This window comes from Synchiropus splendidus, chromosome 12 (genome assembly GCF_027744825.2).
Source record: "Synchiropus splendidus isolate RoL2022-P1 chromosome 12, RoL_Sspl_1.0, whole genome shotgun sequence".
In the NCBI taxonomy this organism is placed as follows: domain Eukaryota; kingdom Metazoa; phylum Chordata; class Actinopteri; order Syngnathiformes; family Callionymidae; genus Synchiropus; species Synchiropus splendidus.
In genome coordinates, this window is record NC_071345.1 from 20876911 (window position 1) to 20904880 (window position 27970).

Genomic DNA, 27970 nt, shown 5'->3' on the forward strand with positions numbered 1-27970 from the left:
ATCGAAGGTTTTAAAGGTGGACCAACGTGGTGTTTCAGATTTATGAGGCGAAAAGGCTTGTCTATCAGGGCACGGACGAGTTTGTGTCAGCAAGTCCCCCCCGACTACGAGGAAAAACTTAGCAACTTCCACAAATTCATTCAAACAAAGATAGCGGAGAATTCCATCGGACCAGGTGACATCATAAATATGGACGAAGTACCTTTGACGTTCGACCTGCCTCTCACTCGGACTGTTAACAAGAAAGGTGAATCATCCGTCACGCTGAAAACAACCGGTCATGAGCGAACGCACTTCACTTGTGTTCTGTGCATCCGGACTAAAGCTTCCACCCATGGTGATTTTTAAGCGGATGACGATGCCAAAAGAAAAACTCGCTGTGAAAGTCAACAAGAAAGGGTGGATTACAGAAAGTCTGATGACGGAATGGCTGACGGAGTGCTACACCAAGCGGCCGGGAGGATTTTTTCACAGAAAAAAAGCAGTGCTCGTTTTGGACAGCATGAGCGGCCATATAACAGATTTTGTTAAAGCGGCCATCAAAAGGACAAACTCAATTCCTGCTGTGATTCCTGGGGGCACAACGAAGTTTTTGCAGCCGCTGGACATTTGTGTGAATCGTGCGAAGAGCAACTTTTGCTGAAGTCTGCCAGTGGATCCTGACAGCATGGAGTAGCGTCAAAAAATCCACGATTACCAATGGGTTTCGAAAGGCTGGACTGCTGCTTGGTGAAGAGGACAACACGAGCACAAGTGCAAATTTGCCTCAAGATGAAAGCGGTGTTGAAAGCGACAGCGAAAGAGAGTCTGACAACGAGTGCGACAAACACATTCTGAGACTGTTCAATTCCGACACAGAAGACGACAACTTCAGCGGATTTAGTGCGCAGGAGGAAGGTGAAGATGATGATCACTGACTTTTAATAAACCACATTACTGCTGTGTTACTGCACTGTGAATGACGCGTTACTGCACTATTACTGTTGCTTATTGCACTGTTTGAAAAGAAAGCATTTATTTAATAAAAAGTTTAGAAAAAATCTGTGTAAATGTCTCTTGTTACAACATGGACACCTGCGGCTTATAGTCGGGTGCGGCTTATATAAGTACAAAACTTTTTTTCTTCTTAAATTTAGTGGGTGCGGCTTGTAGTCAGGTGCGCTCCATAGTCCGGAAATTACGGTACACATTGAGAGGTCCTATTGGCTGATGCAATGATTCAAAACATTGCATTCAGACTCAGACCTTTCACAGTTTTCAAACACTATATTACCAAAAGTATTTGCTCACCTGCCTTGACTCACATATGAACTTACAGATGAAGCGATTCAAAATGTCCTAGCTTTCCATGATGGCTCCATGAAAGGTCCGTGAAAGGTCTGTGACTGGTTCATGACCGCTCCTTCATGGACGCCTGCAGCTTCGCAGCAGTAATTTAATCCTCCTCGATGACATAGTCAGCAGGGAACGTCCTTAAACAGCCCGAGGTGCAATGCTTCGTTTATCCACGAGGGGCAAGTGGATACATTTGGCGATTTCAGTAGTTGAACTGTACCTTTCTGCAGATCGCTTACCAAACAAAATAACGTGCGAGTAGCCATATGGATTTGGCAGACATGCATAGCAAAACTGGCCTCCTCAATGCACGGAGCCTGTGTGCTTTGCACTGCTGAGCCCAAACGGCGCTTGGACAAAACAGCATGGACTCTGGAGCACTGATCAAAGAATGGTGCCACTAATAGCGAGACAACTGTTATAAGCAGCCAAGATACATCACTATTACTTGAACGTCCTGGCACTGACATCAACGCTTCCGTGAATCGCCATTCAAACAAACCAGCGCAGCGAGGCAGGTTTCTTCTTACGTTTATTCTTATGCCGGTCCCGGATAAAGGCAAAGGGTTGTGTCAGGAAGGGCAACCGACGTAAAAACTTGACAAAGTAAAAAATGCGTATCAGACAAATGAATCTCATATCGGATCGGTCGAGGGCCGGTTGAACAACGGCTGCCATCAGTGCTGTTAACCAGCAGGGTGCTGATGGAAATTGGACTACTGTAGGTCGAAGACAGAAAAGCAGAGGGGGGAGGCGTGCCAATAGACAGAGGTAGAAGATGACAGACAAGCGAATAGGATTGAGAGTAGGGACTCTGAATGTGAGAACTATGACAGGGAAAGCTAGAGAGTTGACATGATGCAGAGGAGGAAGGTGGAAATTCTAAGGTAAAAGGTAGCAAGGCTAGAAGCTTAGGAGGTGGTTTTAAATTGTTTTATCAGGGTGTAGATAGGAATAGGAATGGAGTGGGAGTCATCTTGAAAGAAGAAGTTTGTCAGGAATGTTCTAGAAGTAAGAGGATCAGACAGGGTGATCAGGCTCAAGTTAGAAATTCAGGGAGTCATCTTCAATGTAGCTAGTGCTTATGCCCCACAGGTGGGGTGTGACCTTAAGGAGAAGGAGACCTTCTGAAGTGAATTAGATGAACTGCAGGAGAGTATTCCCAGAGGTGAGCGAGTGGCCATTGGGGCAGACTTCAATCGACATGTTGGTGCAGGTGAAAGAGGTGACAAGTTAATAAAAGTAAACCCTTTGGAAAGTTTGGTATCCAGGAAAGGAACACTGAAGGTCAGATAGTTGTAGACTTTGCAAAAAGGATGGGAATGGCTGTGGTCAATACTTTCTTCCAGAAGAGAGATGGTCATAGGGTGACTTACAAAAGTGGAGTCTTCTGTATACGAAGGATTTGGAACAGACTTGAAGGAGATTAGTGATTGTAAAGTAGTAGTGGGTGACAGTGCGGCCAGACAACATAGGATGGTGGAGTGCAGGATGACCATGGTGGTGAGGAAGGTGAAGAGGCCAAAGGCAGAGAAGAAGACAAAGTGGTGGAAGCTGAAAGAGGAAGAGTCTTGTGTTGCTTTCAGGGAGGGATTGAAGCATGCTTTGGGTGGCCAAGAAGGACTTTGAGATGACTGGACAACTATGACTGAGGTGATCAGGGAGACAGGTAGAAGAGTTCTTGGTGTGTCATCTGGAAGAAAAGTGGATAAGGCGACTTGGTGATGGAACAAAGAAGTGCAGGAGTGTGTATAAAGGAAGAGGTTAGCTAAGAAAAAGTGGTATGTTGAGAGAACAGAAGAGACTAAACAGGAGTACAGGAAGGCCCAGCAAAAGACAACGGTAGTGGTGTGAATGGCCAAACAGAACAGCAGGTTAGGGTGATCAAGGATAGAGAGGGAAATGTTTTGACTGATAACCAAAGTGTGAGCCAATATAGAGGGATAAAGTTGATGAGCCATACGTTTAAGCTGTAGGAAAGAGTAGTGTAAAGTAGACTAAGGGCAGAAGTTAGCATATGTGAGCAACAGTTTGGCTTCATGCCAAAAATGAGCACCACAGATGCAGTGTTTGCTTTGAGGATGTTCATGGAGAAGTACAGAGAAGGTCAGAAGGAGCTCCATTGTGTCTTCCTGGACCTGGAGAAAGCATACGACAGAGTGCCAAGAGAAGAGTAGTGGCATTGTATGCGGAAGTCTGGAGTGGCAGAGAAGTATATTGGAGTGGTGCAGGACATGTATGCTAGGTGTAAGGTGGTGGTGAGGTGTGCTGCAGGTGTAACAGAGGAGTTCAAGGTGGGACTGTACCAAGGCTCAGCTCTGAGCCCCTTCTGGTTTGTGATGGTGATGGACAGGTTGACAGATGAGGTTAGACAAGAAGCTCCTTGGACAATGATGTTTGCAGATGACATTGTGATCTGTGGTGAGAGCAGGGAGCAAGTGGCAGATAAGCAAGAGAGGTGGAAGTGTGCCTTAGAAAGGAGAGGAATGAAGGTTAGCTGCAGTAAGACGGAATACATGTGTGTGATTGAGAGGGACCAAGTGGACAGGTGAAGTTACAGGATGCAGAGATAAAGAAGGTGGGGGACTTTAAGTACATGGGCTCAACTGCCCAGGGCAATGGAGAGAGGTGAAGAAGCAGGTACAAGCAGGATGGAATAATTGGAGAAAAGTGTCAGGTGTGATGTGTGACAAAAGGGTGTCGGCAAGGATGAAAGGAAAAGTGCACAAAATGGTGGACAGGCCAGCAATGTTGTATGGTTTGGAAACATTAGCACTGAGGAAAAGACAGCAGGCAGATCTGGAGGTAGCAGAGATGAAGATGCTGAGGTTCTCTCTGGGAGTGAGCAGGATGGATAGGAGCAGGAAGCAGTATATCAGAGGGACAGCACGTGTGGTCAGGTGTTTAGGAGACAAAGTCAGAGAGTCGAGATTGAGATGGTTTGGACATGTACAGAGGAGAGATAGCCAGTACATTGGTAGGAAGATGTTGAGGTTGGAACAGCCAGGCAGACGGTGGAGAGGAAGGCCAAAGAGGAGATGCAGTGTTTTCTTTGGAAGGACATGGTGAAGGACACCATGAGGTTTGAGAGAAGAGGAAGCAGAGGACAGGGTGAGAAGGAGGAATCTGATCCTCTCATATTTCTTCCGGCTTCAGGGAGAAGCCGGACGAAAAAGAAGAAGATTGCGGTGAAATCATTATATCCAGTGGAACATATTCAATATCCTCCAGTCAGACCGCATAAAGCCACATGCACTATTTACCCAAATGGACAATCAACATGTGAATAGAGAGCTTGTTGTGATTGACAACGACAATGAACCATCAATAAAGGAGCCCCCCCTCACCCCTTCCTCCCTTCACACCTGAGACCCAACACCACAACTTTGAGTCAACATTTAACATTTGCTATCTGTATGCGCACTTTGCCTTTTTACCTGCCCATTTTTTAAATAAATAAATAAACAGTATAAAATCAGATGTTAATTTTGCTGCAGAGTCCAAAACACAATGTGTTGTTTAGACAGCACACTTTTGACTGATTCAACAATATAGACTCTTAGACAAAATTCATGAGATTTCCAGGGAGATGTTGGATTTTCATGATGTCAGACTGTACTTTAGTTCCACTGGTCTGTCAGCACTAAGCCACACACACTCACTAATTCTGTTGGATGTGACAGACTCATTGAGACAGTTGTGTGTCAAAATAATTGACTAGCCACAAATTTGCTTGATAAAATCAAAAAGTAATGTTGTATGGTACAAATATGTACCATCTACTTGGATCTGTTCATGAGCAAGGCGCTCTCTGGTAACTCAAAACAAAAGTGTCCTTGACTTGGTGGGACCTCGTGATTCTTATGTTAATATTTTATCCACCCATCCAGACTAATTCGCACACACACAACATACCGGTCCATCAAGTTAACTGACCTGGATCATCGCTCATTTGCACTGCACAAAAACTGCAGTTTTTGCCAGTTTAGCATGCTGACATGGGTGTTTGCCTGGTTCACCCATACCTAGAACCGCCTAGTGTTGGTCACTTTAGCATAAAGGAGGAGTTAGTTACAGTTACAAATGACTTCTCTCTCCATTCACCCTGCACAGAAACACTGCTCCTCACAATCCTGGAATCTCATCAACATCATTCAATGATGAGCATGTGAATAGTGAGCTTGTTGGAACAGACAGCAGTGAAAGGCCTAGAACAAAAGACCTTCCCAAGCCCCGCCTTACGCCTGAGCCTCAAGAAAGACCAGAACATTTCCCATTACACTGTATGGCAACCTGGTAGCACATTATTAAAGGGAGTATAGAGTTATTTTTGATTTTGTTTACTTAAAGCACTCAATAATTAAGGCGCACGCCGTACATAAGAAAACATTTTGGATCAGACCATCGCTTTGTCCAAGACAATGATCCAAAACACACTGCTGCTGGAGCATCCATGGCATCCAAAGGGATCAACTGGGTCAAAACTCCACCAGAGTCACCAGACTTTAATGAGTGGATCTAATAAAATAAAATAAATAAATAAATAAAATTAAATTAAAAAAACAGATACAACGGCAAACCACCATTTTTGAAATTTAAGAATGGGAATAGCATGAGGAAGTCATCTCATGAAAGCTTGCCACTGACAGGCTCCTCAAGTAACCTATTCCTGTGACATGGGACTCTTTACTGAGTGGAGGGATGATGTGTGGAGCCCTAATCACACTCTGGAGTTGTCTCAAAACACAACTGAAGTTGGTGTGAGACCAGCTTTCACTAGTCTCTCTGGGCTTTGTGTATGAAAAACGCCACCTTCAGTTCACACCTCGTAGTGCAATGAGTAGGTGTATTTACGTTATTCGAATTTTTGACAATTTTTCCCAAAGTTCATTGGTGAAGTCATACATTGATGTTGGTCAAGAAGGCCTGGCTCTAATTCATCCCAAAGGTCTTTATCGGGTTGCAGTCAGGACTCTGTGCAGGCCAGTCAAGTTCATCCGCACCAGACTCTGTCATCAATGTCTTTATGGACCTTGCTATGTGCACCAGCGCACAGTCATGCTAGAAGAAGATGCTAGAAGAAATGTATCGTTCTCCTGGCATCCTCCAAACCATCAGATTACCAGATGGAAAAACGGGATTCATCACTCCAGAGAACGTGCCTCCAATGCTTTATAGTCCAGTGGCAGTGTGCTTTACACCACTGCATCCAGCGCTTTGCATTGCAATTGGTGATGCATGTCTTGAATGCAGCTACTCAGTCATGGAAAACCCATTCCATGAAGCTCTTTGCGTACTGTACTTGGACTAATCTGAAGGCCACATGAAGTTTGGAGCTCTGTACCTATTGGCTGTGCAGAAAGTCGGCGACCTCTTCACCTGCTGATCCCTCTCCGTCAGTTTACAAGGCCTACCACTTCATGGCTGAGTTGCTGTTGATCCCAAACTCTTCCATTTGCTAATAATAAAGCTGATACTTGACAGTGGAATATCTAGGAGCGAGGACATTTCATGACTGGAATGGTTGCACAGGTGGCATCCAATGACAGTTCCATGCTGGAATTCACTGAGCTCATGAGAGCGGCCCATTCTTTCACAAATGTTTGTCAAAACAGACTTGATTTTATATACCTGTGTCCAAGCCAAGTGACAGGGACACCTTATTCTCATCATTTGAATGGGTGAGCAAATACTTTGGGTAATATAGTGGAGGTGTACACAGGTTTAAACATTCTCAGACAGACACTGTTGTGTTTCTGACAGATGTGCAAACAAATAGCTGTCAGATCTTCCTATGCACGGACACAGGAAGGGCTGACAAGAACCACGCAATTCGGAAGTATACTTCCGAAGACTTTGACTCGTGTTCATCATAAATATTAACACATTTTAAGTTTGTGCTTCTCCTTGTTCTCCTTGCTTCTCCTTGTTGTTTGTAACTCAATGAAAGGTGCTCAATGCAGGCATATCCAGTTCCCACCACTAACTGCCAAAAAGCTTGCAGTGGTATTGCAGTCTTGTGCAACTTTTTTCCTGAATTATTGCTCAAGCGTTTATCGTGATAATGCACACATGTGAGGTGTTAGGAATGTTTTGGGTGAACATGAGTATGGGGAGGGGGATGAGGGTGGGATTGTTGGAGTTGGTGGAAGTATATGAATCAGTGGACAGTGCAGGCAGTGAGCCATGCAGCAGAGCAAACGTGTATGCGATGAATGATGCTGCCAACACATCTTCACTCCTATGGCGTAATATATTGATGTTGGGAAAGTGGACTTTTGTGTCCTGTACCGACGCAGAAGTCAGCCTTTAATATAGCATATTTGATGCATTTGGCTTTCAATTGAAGCACATGTTCTGCCATCCGCATAGTCTGAGCAGTACATCATGTAAAAAAAAGACTGAGGTTAGGGTTACGATTAGCCGTGAGGTGGTGCCCCTTTAGCTCTGCATGTGGTAATGTATCACAGGGTATACAAAGTGTCACAAACAATGGTGTGTTTCAGTCATGGTGGATATGACGGACTTCGACTTTGTAGTCAGTAAGGGGGAAGTGTCCCTCCCTCAATAACATTGCCTGGGGAAGGATGACGCTTTTACTCCTGACTGTGGTGTCAGCACTCAACACTAAAGTCCAATTTCAAACGTCAACCTCTTACGACATGGAGTGAGAATGGGTTGATACCGCCAACACCCACGCTTTAATAGTATTGTTACCCTCCTCCAAAAATACACAAGACTCAAAACACCCCCAGTGACAGCAACAAACATGCTTTTTAAATGCTTTGGATTGTGTCAGATTATAAAAAGAAATTGTGTCACAAGTGTCTCTTGATGTCATTTGGGACGGTGGTTAAAGTCTAGCTTGGATCCATGGTGACAGCAGAATTCCTCACGTTTCTTATCTCGTTCTCGCCATTGGGCCTAAATGAATAAATGCAAAAAAAAAAAAACCAACCCTTATCTTACTGCAGAGAAAACAGCAGTTACTTTAATTGTGTCACAAATACAAGTAGCATTGAACTGGCGTTAGCTTCTATGTTTTGACATAGTACCAATATGTTTTTGTCATTGCACGTACAGTAAGAAATTCTGCTATCGCTGTTCAAAAATACATTGCCAAAATTAATGCAGATGTCATCTCTTACCTTTTCAAGTTCTGCATTTTGCTTGGACTTGTAGAGAAACTCTCCCATGGCCACAAACACAGAGAGGACAAGTCCTGCAGCCAAGACAATGAAGATCCCGCCAATGTTCTGCACTCCAAGGGCATTAGCTTCTTTGCTCTCCTCCTCTGGACATCCATTTCCTCGCCACCACTTCTCCTTCATCATGTGGAGCTTGCCTTCCTCCTGAAGCTGGAGGATGGCAATGGTTATCTTGTCTCTGTAAGGAGAGCCTGGGCCAGAAATACAAAGGGAATGGAATGAATGAGTGAATGAATCGCGTAAACCTGCTGCAGGTCCACAGTGCAAAGCTTGCTGACGTACTGAATAATAGCGTGGTATGCCGTAAGCACGGCTAAGGACAGAAACCCTCTGAATGGGGTCATAAGGTCAGTACAGAAGGTCATGCTGCCCCCTGCCTTCTCTGGAGGACATTGCAAACTCTCCGGGGTTAAAGATGGCAATGAGCAACTAACCCTGGTCACCCTTCACCCCCTGCCGTAGGAAAGGAAATTTTTGGTTCTTCGGAGCCGAAACAAAATGGCTCAGAGATACGTTTCCCCCTCCGCAATAACATTCTTAAACAAGCAAATTACTATTTTGATATGTATGTATGTGTTTTTACTATGTCTCTATTTTCACATCATTTTTAAAATTATTTGTGTCTCATATTGCACTGTGGGGAGTGACGACAAACTTTCATTGTAACACATTCAGTGACAATAAAGGAAATCAAACTATCGAAATAAACGAATAAAGTCTGTCAGTGAATGGATACAAATGCACTGTGTTTGTTGCAAAGAGCTTACGTTTTGAGGCTGATGCCCATTGGTCGGCAGAAATCCTACCTCAATGACTGTATGTCAGCACTTTATTTATTGCTACTGTATGCCTAATAGTGGCGTGCCGCAAGGCAGCAGCAAGGCCTACCATGACCAGAAATCATGAGCATATTCACTATATGACGAAAGTGAATTTCATTTTTTATGTATTTTCCCCAAATACATTTTATATAGTTTATATAATAATCATATTCATGTCATATTATATCCCAGTGTTGTTTGTCTAGGTTAAAGTTTTTATCCAATCAGAATACAGGTAACTTGTGGTGTCAGGTTGGATCAGGCTTGGCCTTCACAATCAAGAGTGCAGGCACAGGTGCCGTCAAGTTGAAATAATAGGGACATTGAGGCAATCCAGCTGGCCTCATGTTGAACATGACTTGTACGCATCCTGTGATTGAGCACTCGTGTCATTTCCTAACCTGTACTCCTTTCTCGCTCTCGGAAACCTGTGGCTTAAACATATACAGATTTTTTGGGGAAAACTAGTTTCAGAGCCATGAAACCACAGATGTGACATTCCAGCACGTGGCGCAGCTGTGTGCCTCTACTCTGACATGTTTCTTGTGCTGCTGTTGGCAAGCTGTGGCCTTCTTGTTGAAGTCTTTCTGATACGAAACTGAGACTTAACAACTAAGTGTACGACCAGGCTTCCACCACATATGAATGAATCAACAGGGATTGTAAAACAGAATAGCACAAAGACGAGGACAACAATGAATTAATGTTGATGAACTGAAATTTAAGGATTGTTTCATAAAGCAAAAAAAGTTTATCTGCTTTAACCAGCCCCCATTTCCTCAGAGTAACCCTTTTAAAAGAATCCAAGTTACAATATCATGTTGAGAGTGATGGTCATACAACGTGGCAGGATTAAAGATTGTCAGGTTTTCATTGGGAGTGACTGAGGACCAGAATATCAGAGGGGCGTCTCATTGAGAAGTTTGGAAACATAAATGAGATAAAAGAAGCACTTGAAGAGGAGAGGTGTGGCTAGGTGAAGGTGAAAAGCAAAAGCAGAAAAAGAAGTGGGTAACGTATGAAAAAGTCAGGAGCATAAGACTGGAATGTGACGAATGCGTAGGACATGTATGAAGACAGTGAAGCGGTGGCAATGAGATTCACAGTGGGAAAAGGTTTGCATCACTCTTAGCACCTTGTTTTGATGACCATTCTGACAGGATTGGATGAGATTGCCTTGCAGAGGCATTGTATGATGGTCATACAGGCATGTGGATGGGAAACAAACTAATGAGTCTCATCTTGACAGTCTACCTCTATAGAGCGTGATGTTTCTTCTGTGATTTTTCCATGAATAACATGCACGATTTTGAAACCACACCACCATGGAATTAGGACTTGATTTCATTTGTCAATGTTTTTTTTTTTTATTATTATTTTTATTTATACATTAATTAATAAAAAATAAAATAAATTAAATGTCAGGTGGACCAGCACCAACAGAGATAGGTATTGTGGAATGGACATAGTCATTTTACATCCCTTCTGGATGAAGGTGTTGATTAAAACCAAAGCTATTACTAACCACTACGAAGCTGCACTTACAGATCACTTTTGCTTGTTTCAAATGTCATTGAAAGGTGAGACACGGCATCGCAGACAGTAAATCACCCTCACATTGGAGAACAGTGGAGTGATCTCTCTGCGCGCCCTGAGGGCCTCCAAGTCTCACGCATTCAGCGTGTGACACGCATTTTGCCATTTCACAGTGATGAATGCAAGACGGACAATTTCTCACCCATTAAAATATTATTTGGTGCCATTGCAAATGGAGGCTAATGAACAATGGTAACCGACACAAGTACCGTATTTTCCGGACTACAGAGCGCACCGGAATATTAGCCGCACCCACCAAATCTAAGAAGGAAAATGGATTTTTTTCATACATAAGCCGCACCAGTCTATAAGCCGCGGGTGCACCGTTGCTGTCTGCGCCACAGAAAATGCATGAGAATCACTTCTAGCGATCCTCTAATAGTAGTTTTGAATACGGGGTCCAGTGTCGAGACTGACTCATGAAACAATCTTGCCAATGTTCTGAACTCCAGTCATGAACTCCTCACATCTTATTTACATTTAAAGTGTTCAGAAAGCGCTGTTTTCACCCTCCAGTAGATCTAGAATAGATAGGTCTCTGTTAGCAGAGCTGCGGACACGCGGGCGAAAACAGTGCAATTTGAGCGCTTTAAAGGTAAATAAAACGCCCGCGATGTCATCGGTTTGATGTGACGAAGCTCAATATTTTTGCCAGCAAAGAGCACGCTCATTAAACTGTAAAAACTCGGGATGCTCCAAGAGACAGGGAGAGCACTCAGCTGAAGCAGCTGTCTTCAACCTCTTTCATGAAAGTTCTCACTCTGGACGGTTGCAAACGTTTCAGATTCAGGTGGTGGACCGCGAACGCTGCATCTGACACACACAACCGTCTTAAAACCACACCTGAGAAAGGCTGCTCATCTGCCGCGGTGAAATTAATGATTATTTATCGGGAAATATGCTTCGCGTTCTGAACGTCACGCTCAGACCGGCGAGTGTCGCGAGTGACCGCTGGTTCCTGCAGTTTCACTTTCATGAGCACCAGAAAACTCTCTGTGCTCCGTCAAGCACTGGTGTTTTAAATATCGTATTGAATTCATGGCGTTGACGCCTTTTAACGTGCATGTGCTGCAGGACGCAAACTTGACATGACAGACTGAAAAAAGCTTCCGCATTAGACACGCCGTTGCCAAGCGAGTGGCGAGTCAGCAGGGAGGAGCGGACGCATCACAAACCACGGGCGGTGCCTCATCAGAACGGCTGCTGTCACATGTGATCGGATTTTGTGACCGGCAATGACAGGCAGTGGTCGGCATTCACAGATCACAACGAGTTCAGCCTTTCATAATCGGTGGCCGATTGATTGGAATATCCATGTAAAAATCCATATATTAGCCGCATCGTTTTATAAGCCGCAGGGTTCAGACCGCGAGAAAAAAGTAGCGGCTTATAGTCCGGAAATGACGGTACAGGGTGTGCATTCTTTCTTTTTCCTGTAAAAGTTATTCTTGTTTAGTCAAAATGTACATCTACACTGAGCAAAATAGAGAGGGAGGGCTGTCTGATACCCGCGACCAAGGAGGGAAATGAAAGCAGAGATTGCACGCTGGTCAGGTGAAGAACTGTGAAGAAAATGGTTACAGTGTTCCATGTTGGAGCAATGTATTTCTCATTTATTTTAGCCTGATCATCACAAGGAGGAAGCGCAAGTCTGATGCATCAGTGTTCTTAGGCTACAGTGATTCTGTTATAGAGTAGAAGATGGAAAAAGATTACAGTAATATTTAATGTCCTATATAGGACACCAAGTCTGAGGCATTGTTTATTGAGGCATGTTGATGGTAGTTGTTTCAGTCTAAGTCGAGCAAAAATAAAAATGAAACCACAAGTTACATGTGTCAGCGCTACAGTGAGTTGTGCCAGTTATGGTCCTTAGGTGGTCTAGTGTCCACCACATTGTTATTCAGCCTGGTAAAAGTCACCGACAAAGCAATGTAATGGAATTTTGTACTAAGGGAGAACTGGAAACTTGATTCAATGACATCACAAGAGCCAATTCCTGTTAACACATTCATTAGTTGCAGGTAAACACGCTCTTCAAGTGTTGCATCGGGTGACGACTGACTGTTTTCCCTTCCCTAAAAGATCTCTATCTACCAGAAGTCTCAGACTCAATGGATCTGGGGGGCACCTGGGGCAAAGTCTTGGTTAGGCTGTGCTCCAAACCACAGGGAGTGAGGGGTCTTGTGGTTTTTGTAACACATTATACATCATTTGTTTTGTACAAAATCACAGCCATTTAGACAATTAACAGTGAGTGATATATTTATTTATGTTAGAAATGCAGTTATTTGGAAATCAACTTATATGGGAATTCACTGCGCGTTGACTGTTGTCAGACTTTAACTAACACTGCAGTGTCACACCGTTCATCCTCTGACAAGCAACAGTCACTTCTAGTAGTTGAGATGAGTTTGACCCAGTCATGATGAACGTGGTTTTCAGTTGGCGTGCTAAGCCTTGTGATCACACACCAGTGTTTGGTGACTGTACCTGTCTCACTGCATTTCCACTGGGTACTCCAGCTTCAGCAAATAAAACAAAATGTCCAGGAGAGCAATGACCTCTTCCAGTGCCAGTGCAAAAGAAATGCACCGAACATTGGTTCGGTCCAGTCCAGAGGTTCTTTCATCGGACAAAGGACAGCTTCCCTCCACAGGCTGTCAAAAGATGAAATGGTGGAGGGCTAGAAAGAAGTCAACCGTAATGATGTTTTTATTTCTTTCTGTCCGTTCAATTTAACTGGGACTGTCACAGTTTTAATTATAATGTCTGATGATAGTTAATGGGAGGGCCATAAGGGTGAGTGTGTGTACAGAGCTAATATTACAGCTATTAGCCTCTTTTAGTGTTCTCTGAACTGTAGGTCATGCTCTTAAACGTATTTATTTTTTACGAAATTGAATTCTCATTGCAAGTATGTGCATACTGTACATGCTGTATATCAACACTTGCTCCCACTTTACATGAGCTGTACTCAAAGATCGAAGGTGTTTTCTATAAACACAAAAGGCTCAGTCCTCTCAAACAGTGACAGTCAGTGTCCGTACCAGAGAGGACTTTTCTAAGGATGGATGTATGAAGTCTGTAGTGAACTCACTCTTCAGTTAGCAGTTAGGGGATTTGCATTGTAAAAGCTGAACAGCTGTAGGGTATTCTTATATCAACACACCACAACACAGACAGAGACAAAACAATTAGTATAATACAAGCTTTTTTTTCTGAAAGCAAGAATACTGAAATATATTATTTTTCTGAACACAAAGACACTCAAATGTGCTTTCTGTGGTTAATTAGCCTTTTGCTAGTAAGAGGCGAAACTAAGTGATTGAGTAAGAAAGCAATTACAAATATTTATTTAAAAAAAACAACAATTTTTATACTCATAAGAAGTACCAGCGTAACTTATTAATGAGGCACTTTACTGATTTACTCACACAGAAGATGATATTTTGGACAGTAGCAGCGATTAATGACATCAATGCTACGTGAATGTGTCTAATATAATAGCTGTTACAGTCATCAAAGCTACTGAAGCAGAAGTGTGACAGTCCGTCTGATTTGTGTTTATAGTTAAGGTTTGGATGCAACCAAACAAGACTGCTTTAAGAGCAACTAATGATGTGCTGTATCTCCCAGCAGGATAGTATTTTCTCCTGAGGGCATCCCACAGAGAAAGTGGCAGCAGGCTGATGAGGAGATTTGCTTCACAGAACTGATGGATCACAGCAGTTTGAATTCAGATTCAAATTAGAACGGGCTGCTCTGTGTGGTAAATATTTTGTAGGAATATGCAAGAAAAACAAATGTAACAAAGTCCACTGTGAAAGACGCTGAGAACATAGGGATTTAGCAGAGTGACATTTCTGAATGTTGACAACAGCAGTTAGAGTTCTGGCTGCTGCTTCCTCATGTGCTGCAGTTATGGGAAGCTCCATCTCATCCAAGTTAGATCAGATGAATGGCATGATTGACTGAATACGATGGATTCCAAAAATGTATGCCTTCATCTGCTTTTCTATTTTATTGGCTCTCTCATGCTCTCACAGAGTGCACATAGAATGCTTATTGAAGAAAACCATGGCTTGAAAAATCAGTTGCAGGCTGAGTTGAACCACCAAGTTGGCACCGTTGGACCATCAAATGGATTGATGCATTTTATTTGGATAACTATGGGTGATTATAGCTCATATTTACACATTTGCACATGGTACACTTTCAACACACTGCATAATTCATTCCTGCTTTGCATACATACCGTGACCAACGTTTTGTACGCTTTCCCTTTCATCCTTGCCGACAGCCTTTTGTCACACATCACACCTGACAATTCTCCAATTATTCCATCCTGCCTGCACCCGCTTCTTCACCTCTTTATCACACTCTCCATCGCCCTGGACAGTTGAACGTAAGTACTTAAAATCCCCCACCTTCTTTACCTCCGCATCCTGTAACTTCACCTGTCCACTTGGGTCCCTCTCATTCATACACATGTATTCCATCTTACTACGGCTTACTTTCATTCCTCTCCTTTCCTCTCCTCCTTTGCAAACAACAAGGGGCTCAGAGCTGAGCCTTGGTGCACTCCTAACTCCACCTTGAACTCCTGTGTTACACCTGCAGCACACCTCACCACGGTCTTCCACCTGGCATACATGTCCTGCACCACTGGAACATCTGCCACTCCAGACTTCCTCACACAACACCACAACTCTTCTCTTGGCACTCTGTCGTCGTACGCTTTCTCCGGGTCCACAAAAACACAATGGAGCTCCTTCTGACCTTATCTGTACTTCTCCATGAACATCCTCAAAGCAAACATTGCATCTGTGGTGCTCATTTTTGGCATGAAGCCAAACTGTTGCTCACTGTCCAACCTCACATACAAGTCCTTGTAGGCCCTCTGTTTGGACACTGACAACACTACGTTTGTCTTTTGCTGGACCTCTCTGTACTCCTGTCTTCTCTCTTCTGTTCGCACCACTTTTTCTTAGCTAACCTCTTCCTTTGTACACACTCCTGTACCTCTTCATTCCACCAAGTATCCTTATCCACTTTCCTTCCAGATGACGCACCAAGAACTCTTCTACCTGTCTCCCTGATCACCTCAGTCGTAGTTGTCCAGCCATCTCAAAGTCCTTCTTGGCCACCCAAAGCATGCTTCAATCCCTCCCTGAAAGCAACACAAGACTCTTCCTCTTACAGTTTCTTCCACTTTGTCTTGTTCTCTGCCTTTGGCCTCTTCACCTTCCTCACCACCATGGTCATCCTGCACACCACCATCCTATGTTGTCTGGCCACACTGTCACCCACTACTACTTTATAATCACTAATCTCCTTCAAGTGACATCGTATACACAAGATGTAATCCACCTGTGTGCTCCTACCTCCACTTTTGTGAGTCATCCTATGCTCCTCTCTCTTCTGGAAGAAAGTATTGACAATAGCAATTTCCATCCTTTTTGCATAGTCTCCAGTGTTCCTATCCTGGGGACCAAATTTCCCATTACTTCCTCGTCACCTCTGTTTCCTGCATGTCCAATGGAGTCTGCCCCAATGACCACTCTCTCATCTCTGGGAAAACAAGATCGTCAAGATCGTACCCCACCTGTGGGGCATGAGCACCAACTACATTGAAGATGACCCGTTCAATTTCTAACTTGAGACTGATCGCTCTTTTTGATACTCTTTTCACTTCTAGAACATTCCTGACAAACTCCTCCTTCAAGATGACTCCCACTCCATTCCTCTTCCCGTCTACACCACGATAAAACAGTTTGAACCCTGCTCCTAAGCTTCTAGACTCGCTACCTTTCCACTTGGTCTCCTGAACACATAGAACATCCACCTTCCTCCTCTGCATCATCCCAGCCAACTCTCTAGCTTTCCCTGTCACAGTTCCCACATTCAGAGTCCCTACTCTCAATCCTGTTCTCTTGTCTTTCGTCTTCTCTCTCTGTCTATTGACACGCCTCCCGCCTCTCCTCGGATGCCCTTCCTGACACAACCCTCTGCATTTGTCTGCTGCCCTCACGGCTGCATTACAAGTTGTTTCTTAATATTGAGGAGCTACTTTTACAGGTATGTCTAATCACCCTTTGCTTCATGGATAAACAGGCAGGTGTAAATACATTTTGTATGTACATTGCTTAGCCGTGTCTCTCCAGACAAATGGTGAAAGTGCAGGGTTACAGCAGAATGCAGCTTCCGCACATCAGCAGAGTATGACATTGCTGACATTCACCATGAATCGATGAAGTCATTTTGTATTGATGCTTTTAATAATCAGTTTTATTGATTTTTTTGTATCATCTTACCTTGGTGAGATAATCAAAGTGTTCCTAAAAACACTGGAAGGGTTAGACTTGAGGGAACAGTCCTCTTTTTTGCTAAGTATTCTTAGTCAGTGACTTGGGATTCAGATTTGTCCCCAGGGTCTGCAGTGATATGATCAAATAAAATCAGATTGAAAGGTAGGTTGATGCAGAGAGTCATGCCTGTCTGTTGCACTCTTGTTCTTGTCATATTTAAATGGCCGTCCAAAACCAGACAAGACAGATTTTACAACAACAATTGTCATAAAATTAATGTAGTCAACCCTTCTCTGGTGAGCTTTCAATATTTAGGCATCGATGTTTAGGTTCCCAAAGATGAGTGTGTTTAGCTGCAAATCCTGATTACGGCACAGTTGACTGCCTGTATGCTGACTCAGCAAGAGTCATGGCGGTGTCTTAAGGAAGTTGACAGTATGGTCCTCAGTGGCACAGTGATTGGTACAGAATGAGAAGAAGTAAGGTGAGTGCACATGCTGATGGCCAATGAGCTGGATTTGATTTTAACCTACAAGTTTGAGAACAATGAGCTGCAGCTGTTGCTTCAACATTTGCTTTTGCATTTGCATGCGTTTGTTTTTGTCTTTTTAAATGTGTCTTCAATATTGTGGCATTACAAATCTCATGTATTTGAGTGAACAGAAGACGCACACCGCCTCCCACTTCCACACATAAAACCGCTTTGAGTGTGAGCCACCGCATGGTGTGACACCATGCAGAGCTGCTACAAACTGTGACTGCTTTTGGTGTGAATTTTGGGTAAGGTGCTTTTTGCGTCACAGCTTTCCTCCGAAACCAGAAGTGCTGGCACCAGCACCGTCTGGCCACGAGAGGATTGCATGGTACTTACGCTATATTGTGCAAATAATGGATTTATTATAGACTGGTCACTCTATGGGTTTTGTCCATGTGTGATAGCAGGTCTGCGTGTGTGCTAGAGCTGCCAAGAATAGTCGACGCGTGATGTCAACGATAATGTAAAGTTGTTTTTCTCTCCAAACAGGTGCTGCACTGGCAGCTGTCTTTTCTGCCTTCAAAGAACAATTAATGTCTAAATCCAACTTTCTATGTTGATGTCCTCCGCTCCATGATGCAGTAAGTCCCTCATCATGATGATTCTACATTATGAAGTTATTGCTTCATAAAGTTCTCCCCTGTCTGAAATCGGCTATGAGACTCCGCTTGTTTTATTATGCCACAAAAAAAAATCGGCCTGTTCATTTTGATGGACTCTCTATCACAGGATTAGTTCCTCATTGGGTCCTTGTCAAACAAGCACAATGGTGATAATCAGAGTTACTCAGTTACGTATGATTTTTTTCAGTGGCGATGTGACCTCTATGCGATGTCACAGTCACCCGGGCAACTAACACAATTTGATCTTGGAAGGAGATTACATTGATGCAGTGCCATTGTAGTACATTTTTGAGTCACCAGTGCCAGTGTTTTTCCAGATGAATAATGAAGCTGATGCTCCTCAGCGCTGCTGAACGTGTTGTTGCAGATTTACCTCATTGTTTCGCTTGAAGCTGAATACAGTGCAAATAAAGTCTTTTCAAAATTGTAAGTACACGAAGAGAAGAATGATTAATGTGCGTGAGACAGTGTGTGCGAGATAGCAAATCAATGATAAAGATTTGTCGGGAAACTGCACAACACAGAAATAAAATGATGCAGATGAAGGTTAAGTAAAAGTAAAATACTAAAACTAACTAGACAAAGTGAGAGAAAGGAGAGAGGCAGTGCAACTTATAACCCCCCTGGCTGCGATGCAGTCTCCTCAGCTCTACTCCAGTTGTTTCTGGGCTCCGACAGTGTATTCCAGATTGATGAGGACACAGAGCAGTCAATAGAAGTGATTCATATATTTAGTCTGGGAGAAATGGGCTCATTTGCGCTAATTGAAGTGGATCTGCTGTCGTGGCACAGTGCCTCCACTGTCCATGGAAACCAAGGGTGAGCATCTTCCGCATTACATGTTGATGCATCGGTGTTATGTAGTCAAATGTTTCCTGTACCTCACGACATTCAATAGAGGGCATTCAGGTTGGTACACAGAAGATGGGGGTGCCGCTCTACCAACTGTCTTTCTTTTGCGTGAAGCACGACCTATGGCGTCAAGAAGAGGTCAAGTTTCTGTAATATTCTGATGCCATGTTTCCACCAAGCAGTCCGGGTCAAGGTATGTACATTTAAAAAACATCCACAAATACACCTTTGTAATGAAAACCATGGACATCTGGGTAAAATGATAGCATTTATACTTCTCACCAGAGGGGTTTGTTACATTAGCTCGACTCGTGCAATTGTGCGCTCATAATATGAGACGTGTTCCCTCCTCCCATTTTCAGCGGGGCAATGTGGCTTAATGCGGACAGACAGTGGGTCTAATTCATTTGAGAATACATACCACAACTTTACAATTTTACATACCATAACTCTAAGTTAGTTGGAAACTAAAAAGCCTGTGTTTTGATGGATTGTTGCGCTCGACAGATGTTGCGTGCAAAGCTGTATCTGCTGCAAATATCTTGCAGACATTGCTGTGGAAATTTGATATGATGTTGAACCCAATTATGATGCAGCTCTTACATGAGGATCTTCTGTCTTGTCACTTCAGATCCACAGGAGTAGTGTGTGGCTGGATGTGGACAGACTGTTGGATTCATCTAATATATTGGTTAATGAATACAATCTTACAAGGCCTTGTGGTCACTACTCAGAACACATGGAGCCCTGAGTTGCCAACACATGCGTGAGAGAAAAGGGCACACAAAAAATGAAATATATGACGTTGAAACAATAGAAAGTCACCTCTGTTTATTCGCGTCTGGAAAAAAATAGGAAGTAAGGAGAGCACTCCTAAGTATAGGGTAATTTTCCAGTTCCTTCATAAATCCTCAACCTCAGTCCCCAACCTCAGGAAGTTAAGTTGAGGAGCGAGTTGAGCAAAGTATTTTCCTCAATTTTGCGTTTCGCTGGCACTTACCTGAGGATTGAGGAATAACCAGATGTCTTTGCACATTTTCAGCCAATAAAAAAGGCGTCCAAAGCAGTTAAGAAAGTGAACTACAAATGCATTTTCTTTGTTAAAATATTATGAAAACCACTGTATTATCTCAGTTTACACAAAATTCATTGATTATTAACCTCATTGTTGCATAACATTTATTTTTATTTTACAATGTTTTGACAATAGCGACTGGTGCTTGTGTTCATAACTGGTTGTGTTAGTATATCATATAATCAAATGAACAACGCTATGTAACAGAATCTATTTTTAATATACAAAAATGTGCCGCAGAGGTGAAAGGAGCCCTACACTCAACACCACTGACTTCTGCTGTCTGCCCGGTTGGCTGGTGACTGAACGGTACCAGTTCAACACAAATCAAAATTATTTTTTCAACCTATGTCTCACACATTTCATTTTGATCATTTGATAATTTGTATGTTGTCCATGGTCTCTAGTATCAAGCGCAGCCGGCTCCGATGGTCATCATGGCGACTCCTCAGTGCAAAGTGCGATTTACTGAAACCCACTTTTGTACAGTCCAATGCCCACACAGACTGAGGGCATATCAGCTTTTACATGGTGCCTCAATTCTAAGTCACACATAGCCTTCCACACTAGGTTTTGAGGGGTAAAGTTGAGGCCTAAAATGGAGGATTGATCTTGAGGATTGAGGCATTGGAATTCACCCATGGTTTCATTAACATGTGATCTTGTGATTGTCTCCTGCAAACTTGCACATGTCCAGAGTGTGTGTACATTTTGTTGTCCTGCACAGTAATCATTATACACAGGCCACACTGGAATTCCATTAACTCTCCAGTTGAAAGAATTAATGAGACAGAGCAATGTCATCATGACACTGCCCACATCTCTGCCCACTAAAACCTGGTGGCGACACAAAGCTGTCCCGTGGGAAACGCTGTCCCCTGACCTTTTATGCAACATTCTATGGTGTTTGTTCCCTGTGATTGGGCTATATCATTAATGGTGTAGCATGTTGTCAGGTTAGAGTTAGTTTCAGAAACTTAACTTTAAAATCATCACTCATGTCATGTTGTGAATGACAATGAAAACAACAACTGCACTTCTATCTCCTCACTCACTGTTGTTGTGCAGCTCCCAGCAACGTACGGGTGATAACATAGGTCCCTCTCTTCAGTCTGTGTGAATGCATACTCTGTGGAGAGGATGGTTCTTGGAATAAAATAGTTCCAAAGAACTAAAACACTGACTACATTGCAAGGCGCAGCTACATTGATGCAGACAATCTATCCTCCAGCTCTAATGTCCCACTGAACCAGCCAGCTGTATACATTTCATGGCTGTAAGCACTCCATTAGATAGAACATTGGCTAAACAGCAGTGAGGTGAGAGAAGTCACTGCATTACTGACTGAGAAAGGTGCCAAGAGGACCAAGCACTGAGCTATGGTTCTATCAAGGCTCAGGCACTAATTTGGCACAACACCTATTCTGCTCACGTTAATAAGATATATGCTGAATGGCCTAGCTATATAGAAACACTAACCTCTGATGGCTAAAGGGGCTAAAGGGATAGGATTAGCAACTGGAATACTTTGTCCGGACTGCATGTACATGGGCCTCCTGCATTGAATGATGCCAACATAAAGCCACATACTACGCCATTCACTGACAATCTGTGAATGGCGCAGACATCTAGAGGGCCGTAGCATAGATTTATTTCCCTTTCTCATATGCTTCCTACTGAAAAACAAAATGTGATCAGATGTATAAAATGTACAAATGTAGTGAAGTCAACCAAAACCAGCAGTACCAGTACAAAACAGTTCCATTACAGTTCTCCAGCAGAGCATACTGAAACAGCCAATCACCATGTGAGCACTTTTCAAGGTATGCATATCGTTGGTCGAGGTAAGGTTTTTGATTTCAATATCCATTATGAGAGCTTTATAAGCTAGTTTGATTAAAAATATGACAGAGAATTTCAACACAAGGTTGAAACTCAAGGTGTCTCACCTTTATAAAAAGATGATAGGGCAGTGGTCTGTCCATTGTATGGCCCTTCTTATACATATTACCCATTCAGGCCACCAAGTATGTACACCATGCTGTGATCACCTTTTTCTAAGGCACCTCACTGTCTGTCAAAGCTCTAAGCTTGGTCCAAAACTTCATTTAGACAACTAAAGGATTTGGCTTTCATTTGCCAATTATTACATGAAAGACCACGAGATTTTCACAGCCTTTCTGCCTCAGGCTTTTATTTTGCTCAGTCTCTTCTGGGTTCTTTCTCACGCACCTTGACCGTGTTGGACATAGTCAGCATCTGCTGGCAATCCACCGCTGCTTGCCCCCTGCTGCACTGATCAAGGCATCTGAAGCAGAGTGTCACTGCTTGCTTCTATTGGTAATTCTATTTTTTTTCCCAGAAGCCTGTTTCAAGGAGCCGTTTAACCAAAGCCATTGAGAAAATTGGACATGTAAGTTGTCCAACTCAGATCTGCGAAACTTTGTTTTTGGTCTGATGCTTGACTTTAAACACCCAATGCTCAATTTTTGTATCTGGTGCTCAGCCTAATAATGATGTGATGTGATTCAACTTGAGCTTAAGAAGTGAAAAGCTGAGAAATAAATTCCTCATCGACCCAATTTGGGGGAATAGACAAACAACTCAGGTATTGAATAATTTGCCACAGACCATAACAAATCATCTATTTGGATAAGCTGTGACACCTTCTTATATCAACAAAATATTGCTACAGTTTAGAATTCTAGCACCTAGCAAAGATCTTCCTTCATACATGTGTTTCCTGTAGAAAAACGATATCACCTTTTGATTCCTGCAGGTGAGAGATTATTTTACTCATTTTTGGAGACTTATGTGCCCCATTAACATTCCATGATAATAAATTTTTTAAAAAAGTTGCACATTGTGTAAAACAGGACACAACTGAGAATGTTTAACTGTTATGTGTAATGTTCTGGACCATGGAGTTACCAAAAATAAATAAATAAATAAATAGTAAAAGAGTTTGCAGATGACCCAATATAAATGCAGTCACCATTCATGACAGCCTCATACACTCAAGAGAAAAGGGGATTAAAGTAACATAAAAAAAAATAAAGTCATCATAAATCATCATAAATTTATACTAAAAAAAACAAAAATAAACCAAAAATAAATAAAACACCAAAATTGCAGAGGACTGCCCGTACTTCCCAAACATGAAGGCAAGCCCAAACAAATCCCTCATTGAGCAAATCTTTGAAAAATAAGAAACCCAGTAGTCAAATAGCCAGAAAACAGTACTGTCTCACACCACAGATGTGTGCACCGAGCCTACTAACAGCAAAACAAGAGCATATTCATTTCCGATGTCCAACACAAACACACCAGACAATGAGCATTCCATATTTTAAGAACGACAACATAACTCGTGAACTTCCCTTACGACAGTAGGTCCCAGACCCGGCACATTCTCGGTACCTGTCCTCTATGTCAAAAGATCACTTAATAGCGCCATTATTATTTTAGCCAACATTGTGTTACTGATGTTGGTAGAAAAGGCCTGTTTTTTGTTGAGGTTTTACGAGCTTTTGATGACATGTCAGTGGGCCGGTCTATTTTATTTTGAAAAATATGGGTGAGAAAAGACTCATAACACTAACACAATTTAAAAAAGTTCTTATTAAAAAGACTTCTTATTAAAAGTTTTTTAGTACAAATGTTTGTAAGTCACAGTTCAGATGCGCTTTGGACTATTATTATTGAACTCAGGACACAGGTCTCACATTTTCTCGCTCTGGTGTTTCATATTTTGGAGGTGCCCTGTTTGTTTGTTTACGCCTAGGATTTCTGTGAAACCGTTTTTTTTTCTTCATATTCTTTTTATGCCTCCCTGCCAGCTGCTCTTGTCTCATGCCATAATCTGTTCATCAGATACATATCTTGATGTAAAGGTACTGCTCTTTCTTCTTCAGCAACGTATACACAGAAATGGCCCGAACGATCAAGAAGATGCAGCCTTTTTCGGGCTGTGTTGTCATGATTCACTTTTCATTTTTGACTTACAGTCGCGTTTATATGAGTCAGACCAAGCCAAGATTGCTTTTGTGATTAGGGCGGCTGAGTGGGCAGCATCTTTGTAGGAAGACCATTCACAGGTTCATGCCATTCATGATGCTCCGTACAAAAGCGGATCTAGTTCCTCCCATTGCTTGCTGGATCTCCAGCAGAGTTCCAGTCCTGTGTCTGAATTCTCTCCATTTCTGGGTCACTGCTGCTGACAGTGGTTGGAATGAACCTGCTCTTAAGTCCGCTTTTTCTAGAGGTTTGCGTAGCCATATCCAGGACAAGCCTGAGTTGTTCACGGACCTGATCACGTCAGTTATAAAGGTTGACAATCATATTCATGACCGCCTCTGGAAGACACCGCCCAGTCTCCTCATGCTACCCCGGCTCCATCCGCTGGACAAGTCCCTGCGACACACCCAGTTAGATTTGAAGAACCAGAGGAACCCATGCAGGTGGGAAGAACATGCCTCACACCTGAGGAGCCATAGTACCGGTTAGCTCAAGGGTTGTGCTTATACTTTTGTGTCAACATTGGACCCAAATGCCACTAGAAGACAATCAATACACGACTGTGATGGCTTGGAAGTGAGAATGCGACGGTCGTACACAGCTTCTCATTCACTATTGCTTTTACTCCTCTGTCACTCATCACCCATCAGTTGTCCAACATTCATTCATCATCTGTTTTAATAACCCTGTACTTTCTATATCTTCACCTTCTCTGTAGATTGTGGTACTTACCCATTGGAGTTCCGACACCATATGCCCTGGAATCGATCAGACCTCCAATCTGTGTGAGGTTGCAGTTTCGTTGTGTGACAAACTCAATGGTGGTAGACTCCATCAGAAAAGCATAGTCAGATGTTAGCACACGATGAATGCCATCTTCAATGTTTTTCACCATGACTGAGTGGCGGCGACTGCTCATGAATTCCCACATTTTATCGTATGTAGAGATCTTGGTTTTCTGGAAAACAGGAAATACATGTATGTGTGTCAGTAGCGTTAAGAAAAATGGGCAAAATCATCGGGGTGTACATATTTTTCAAGATTTGCATCTGTGGATATGTTTGGAGAAGGAGCCTCTTCCATGCAGCCAGTCATAGAGATTGTTTTACATAGTTGATTCAGAGAGTTCACTGTTCTCTCTCCTAAACATTTCCACATTGTCTTCTGAGAAACCCTCATTTCCACTTAGTTTAAAGTTCTCATATACCTGATCAACCATCCCATCTCTATGCAACCTACTCAGCCTCCCTCATTCATCCATTCATTATTCCCTGCCCAACCCATCAACCAAACTTGCTGCTTATCCATTCCTACTCTCTCTCTCTCTCTCTCTGAAATCCATATTCCGTGCCATCCCCGTGATCCAGTTTGTAATTCTTCAAATTTCCCACCCCTAACAACACTTAGGATAGAACATCCACTGACATTAGTAACATATTCCACAGACTAAACATGTTTAGCATCATGACAAAAAATTGTCGAAGTAACTAAAAGACGTAATAACATGGTAAAGCAATAGAGAAACATGGCATGGAACAACAAAACCTGGGTCAGCAGTCTGATTAAGGTAGTTCAAAGTTTACCAAGATGAAACATCACCTTTGCATGAACGGAATTGTTTCCAAGTAATTTACTGCAATTCTAAAACTAACAATATGGCATCTACACAAAATACTCACCTGTTCTTTTAGCCTACAGATTTCATTAAGTTATTACTCCTGAAGTCACAGTTCACGTAGCCCACATATTGAGGTTGATGATGCAGCACACCATATAAACTGACATACTTCATTTAACCAAGGCAACTATTGGCATGAAAGTTGAAGAAGTGTGTTTTGCGGCTGTAAGCCACAGGGTTGTGTGTTTGCCTTTCTCAAAGAGCCCGCAATAAAGGCTCAGTGGATTTGATTTTTGTTTTGTGTTCTCAACATGTATTTCAGCTACAAATTTTTCACTCTTTCAATGTAACAAACTGGCTGGCTTGCTCATAAAGTTTGTAAACTGTAACTCAATATACAGTAGAATTGACAATACAAATGTAAAGTCACTCGATATGTTATTTCTAAAGAAATATAACTAAATAAACAGGGTATATAAATTGGGTATTTCAAGCATTTTAATAGTCAGCCCCTCGACATAGACCCCCCGAGGAGTTTTGGTTTAATACACAGCACAGCACACAATGCTCATTATTTATCATTCACTTGAAATGACCAGCACGGTCGAAGATAACAATAATAAAAGCATATTTCAATCCCACATCAAAAATACGACTCTTCCATCTCATGGTGATCTTGGGGATCAAAAAGCTGCCAAGAGAAGATTAAATCTTATCCTGTGATTACTGCCACTAGTGTATTCTCCTTTCCCAGACAGACACCAAGTAAGTAAGTGCAAAGGTGCACTTTTATAATATGAGTGGATCATTTGGGATTTCACCATGTCATTCAGCTTCCTTGTGTTCCTGTATGAGTCATTACTTCTCATTCTTGTTCGCCATCCTGGGACTGAATTCTCATCTTTTCAAAGAAGATGTGTGTCTCTGCCTTCAATTCCAGGAATTACTTTGTCATTGCCACTCAGTTCTATTTGTCTCTCAGAAGTGTCTGAGTTTATCAGCTCCCTTGTCTTCTGGCAACTAATACACCATTATTTGCTCTTGCTTTGGCTTCCATGTCGGCGATTCACTTCTCAGAGTGGCCAGATGAGTCTGTTACGTCATCAACAAGAACTTCCATTATTTTGTTGTCTTTTGTTGTCAGTCCTTGAACTTTATAATTCAGTGACAAGATCCCCACTGCGTTTTTTCTTCCATTTTTCCTCCTATATTATTTTTTATTTTATTTTTCTCCCTTTGTTACTTCTTTGACTCTTGACATTGATATGACAGTGCAGCCATCTTTTCCACCTTATTCCCATTTTCCACATCTTCTATTATTTCTGATTCAATCAGCTCATTATGGGACTGAATTAAATTCTACAAACATTTCGTTTTCTCTCAAATAAACATCATTATTAAACTTGACCAAACACCTTCTCACTGACTTACTTCTGGGTGATCAGAACCTTCCAGAGGTGATTAAACATCTAAAGCATCTGACTGCTATAAGGTGAGCACGCCAGCTGTGAAATGCGCCTTAATGGGCATTCTCTCCAACGCTATCAAAAAGAACATCAAGTCCTATTCATATAAAATTCACAGTAAGGGCATGTATTCCCCAAACTGGCCATTGACATAGTGAGAAAAGAAAAAAAAAAATTACGATCTGCAGTCATTTGTAACATAAAATTCCTCAGCTTTTCCTCAGCAACCTGCAAATAATCCTGACAGCAACGATACGAAGCTCACAATGGACTACATGAGTCCCAGGAACTACTTAGTCAGCTCATAAGTTCCTTATACTTTTTGGTAAATCCTCCTCTTTACTTTGGGTTGCACCAGTATTGATGTACTTGTGGGGCATCCCCTTTGGGCACAACACCTGTTCCGAAGTGACATTTCAATCAGGAAGGAAGTGAACCGGCAAATTAGTTCCAGAAACTTTGCCAGCTCTCTCAAGTGCCTATAATCCACTGATGTAGTTAAATTGCAGGAAC

At 42.5% G+C, this 27970-nt stretch overlaps 1 protein-coding gene across 4 annotated transcripts in view; it reads right to left on the reverse strand.

Moving 5' to 3' along the window:
- The window catches only part of grik2 (glutamate receptor, ionotropic, kainate 2), a 172203-nt gene that overhangs the window by 9176 nt on the left and 135057 nt on the right, over positions 1 to 27970 (reverse strand). For 2 of the 4 annotated variants that reach the window (XM_053882152.1, XM_053882151.1), the window contains 3 exons: positions 25106 to 25331; positions 8484 to 8734; positions 8232 to 8259 (listed from right to left, as the gene is read on the reverse strand). In XM_053882152.1, the coding sequence (XP_053738127.1) occupies positions 8232 to 8259; positions 8484 to 8734; positions 25106 to 25331 (505 nt within the window). Of the gene's footprint in view, positions 1 to 8157; positions 8260 to 8483; positions 8735 to 25105; positions 25332 to 27970 lie in introns of all 4 variants that reach the window. The other 2 variants (XM_053882154.1, XM_053882153.1) reach the window with 2 other exon arrangements.